The sequence below is a fragment of the Watersipora subatra genome, chromosome 4, assembly GCF_963576615.1.
Source record: "Watersipora subatra chromosome 4, tzWatSuba1.1, whole genome shotgun sequence".
In the NCBI taxonomy this organism is placed as follows: Eukaryota; Metazoa; Bryozoa; class Gymnolaemata; order Cheilostomatida; family Watersiporidae; genus Watersipora; species Watersipora subatra.
In genome coordinates, this window is record NC_088711.1 from 22,089,836 (window position 1) to 22,092,539 (window position 2,704).

Below are 2,704 nucleotides of genomic sequence, written 5' to 3' on the forward strand. Positions count from 1 at the left end.
TAGTTTTATATTATTTATTTCAATAAATTGTTACATTAAAATGTAGGAGCTGTTGGTATGCTTATCTCAATAAATAGTTGCAAAGGAAAGCTATAATGTATGTGATCATTTCAACACTAACGTATGGAAGGGAAGTGTGTTATATTAGTTGATACTAAATATGACAAGGTCGTTATTATAAATATCTTGCATCTTTCAGCGTTTTTGTATAATATATAAAGATATATTACACATTATATGTAACGAATAATATATCAAGGCGCTATATTATAGTGACTTGTTCCACCTTGACCTAGAGTATGACTATAGTATAGCAGTGTTCTAGATAGAAAAGAACTACATGCAATTATTGTACACTTCCTCAAATTTATTTCAACATTTCACAGTTATTGTTCTTATTGAATGTTTTCCCTCTTTATTTATTTAATGAGAAACTACTGAGTAAATCGTAAACTGCAATTGTTAATTCTCTTCTTTGTATTTAGACCCATGCTATCATACCTAAAGCTGGACTTGAAACGTGAGTTAGATCAGTATTTAGGTCTTGGAGAGGTTGTCTTCAAACTCAGCAGATTGAATTCTACCAACAAGGCTGGTGGTACATGTGGACGTACCGCCAGATGTTTTAGTAGTTATTTCTAACTCTCCTTGAGCTTCTCATTAGATTAACTGTAACGCTGTTCTTATACTGGATTTATAGATTAACCAAACAGTAAGCAGTTTGGTTTATCGTGAAAGGTGAACTGTCTGTCTCTCTTGGAGTTATCTGTCTCTTGTTTAGAGATCATATAGTATAAGAACCATTCTACAGGTACCATGTTGCAATTCAAAAACAACAAGATGTGTAATATGCTTCAAATTTTGCTATTGATTATGATTTTAAAATATAATATGTACTTATAAATTTTAATATAAGAATAAACTTTTATAATATGAATGAGCTGTATTTTCAGTTTACAATCTGACATACTTGTTGCAGAACAGAATGATTGAGACTTTGATAAATAATATACCATACATTAGCGGGTTACTATGAGAGCAGTATGTGGAAACCTAGATATTAGTCTAGCCTTAGGATAACTGCACATAACTCTTCGTGAATAGCCTTCAGCGTTAGTTCTACCGATACAGCTGGAGAACTAATCCAATGCATCAAATGTTGTGGGCTCATCTGTACTCTCTTCCATATCGAATGGGGTAGTTTCGTCTTCTGGTTCTAAAATAAAACAAATGGTTTCTCAAAAAATATTATAAAGGATACAATATGGAACACAGTCTATGTACTAAAATACTGCATAGAAGATACAATTTGATACGCAAAGTTTGCAAACAGCCAGATACATTAAACATCTGTTCATAAGTGCATTAGAGTGATTACACACCAAATAAAGAACAAAATCTTTGCTATAAAATTGATAATTCCATTTTATTTGTTTTTTTTCCATTTATTTTAATCAACGATAGTAATTAAACAAAAGAAAAAATGCTGGAAAAGTGATAAAACCCATAATATGCGTTAGCATAGCTAGTCATGGCGTCAGGCTTGTTGTCAGCATAATCAAGATCAATTTTTATGAGTAATTAGGTTTTATTCGCTTCCTTTTTAGACATTTATATGCCATTTTTTGAACTATTTACAATTTTATTTCCCCTACTGTTAAATTATGCTACAACTCAATGTACCAGTCAGCGAGCATGAAACTTGGTAAAACTTACATGTAAGGTAAACATGAAATTTCCACGTTTAAAAGGTTTTTACTAGAATAGCTAATCTTGTAAGAAGTAGCTTTGTTAGAGTTCATTGTAAAGTGGATTGTAAAAGCTACAGCTGAGATTTGTTACCTTTGTAGGAGCTTTTAGTCTCTCTGCTGAACATCGAGCTCTTCTGGTTCTGTTTTCCTTCACCGCTATTTCTGTAATAATCAGAATACACAAAATACTGACAAAAATATTTTATTTAGTTGAAGTTAGAGCGATGACTGTAAAAAAGCATAAGCTAATATTCTCTCTTTTATCAGCGTGACAATGATCTCTTCAATCTATTTTTTGCAAGAGTTAACAATTATTTTTCGTACGTACTCAGATCTCTTTTCTCTCTCTAAATTTTCCTCTTCGTTCTCTCCCCCAATGACCTCTTCAGATGAACTCTCATCAAGTTCCTTCGGTTCTTTTGACATGTCATCATACCAAGCGACATCGATGTCTTCCTTCACCTCATCCACATACTTATCGGCACAACCCATAGTGAAATCACTCGACGAGTCCCCGACACTGCCTTTCTCTTTCTCACTTTCTCCACTATTTGCGCAGCCTCTGGTCTGGTCCTTCTTACTCTCTCCTATCGGACTAGCATTGACTGCACTCTGCCACAACAGAGCACATGCTACAGATAGACCCAGTAATAGTATAACCTTCATGATTTGCGACTGGAGTGTTAGTGATGCGCACCCTTATAGCTCTAAGCTTTTATATACTGCTAGCTTTATGAATCATTTAATTCAGACCAATGGCTGGGGAATGTAATGGTGTACAGTCAAATCTCAACTTGGCATTTTTTGAAAATGAAAAAATACTGCATCTTGACCAATCGGACATTGAGATAAACATTGATTTCTGATGTCTACACTGTACTCACCGGAGTGGATCAAAGAGTGCCAGACTAAATGTACTTTGCACTAAATGTAAATGCACTAAACGCTTTGCA

General features: G+C 33.9%; 1 protein-coding gene across 1 annotated transcript; it reads right to left on the reverse strand.

Moving 5' to 3' along the window:
• Positions 1–845: 845 nt before the first annotated feature.
• On the reverse strand, positions 846–2,432 carry LOC137394614 (cilia- and flagella-associated protein 251-like). Its single transcript, XM_068081355.1, has 3 exons — positions 2,080–2,432; positions 1,843–1,913; positions 846–1,216 (listed from the first exon to the last, which is right to left on the reverse strand). The coding sequence occupies exons 1-3, from the start codon at positions 2,415–2,417 to the stop codon at positions 1,140–1,142; spliced, it is 486 nt and encodes a 161-aa protein (XP_067937456.1). The 5' UTR covers positions 2,418–2,432; the 3' UTR covers positions 846–1,139.
• Positions 2,433–2,704: the final 272 nt, after the last annotated feature.

Bases quoted from the DNA above. Each gene is read 5' to 3' on its own strand.
- LOC137394614 (XM_068081355.1), bottom strand. From the start codon at position 2,417: ATGAAGGTTATACTATTACTGGGTCTATCTGTAGCATGTGCTCTGTTG. The intron at 1,914-2,079 runs GTACGTACGAAA...TGATTATTACAG, and splicing joins GAGAGAGAAAAGAGATCTGA to AAATAGCGGTGAAGGAAAAC. The intron at 1,217-1,842 runs GTAACAAATCTC...GTTTTATTTTAG, and splicing joins GACTAAAAGCTCCTACAAAG to AACCAGAAGACGAAACTACC.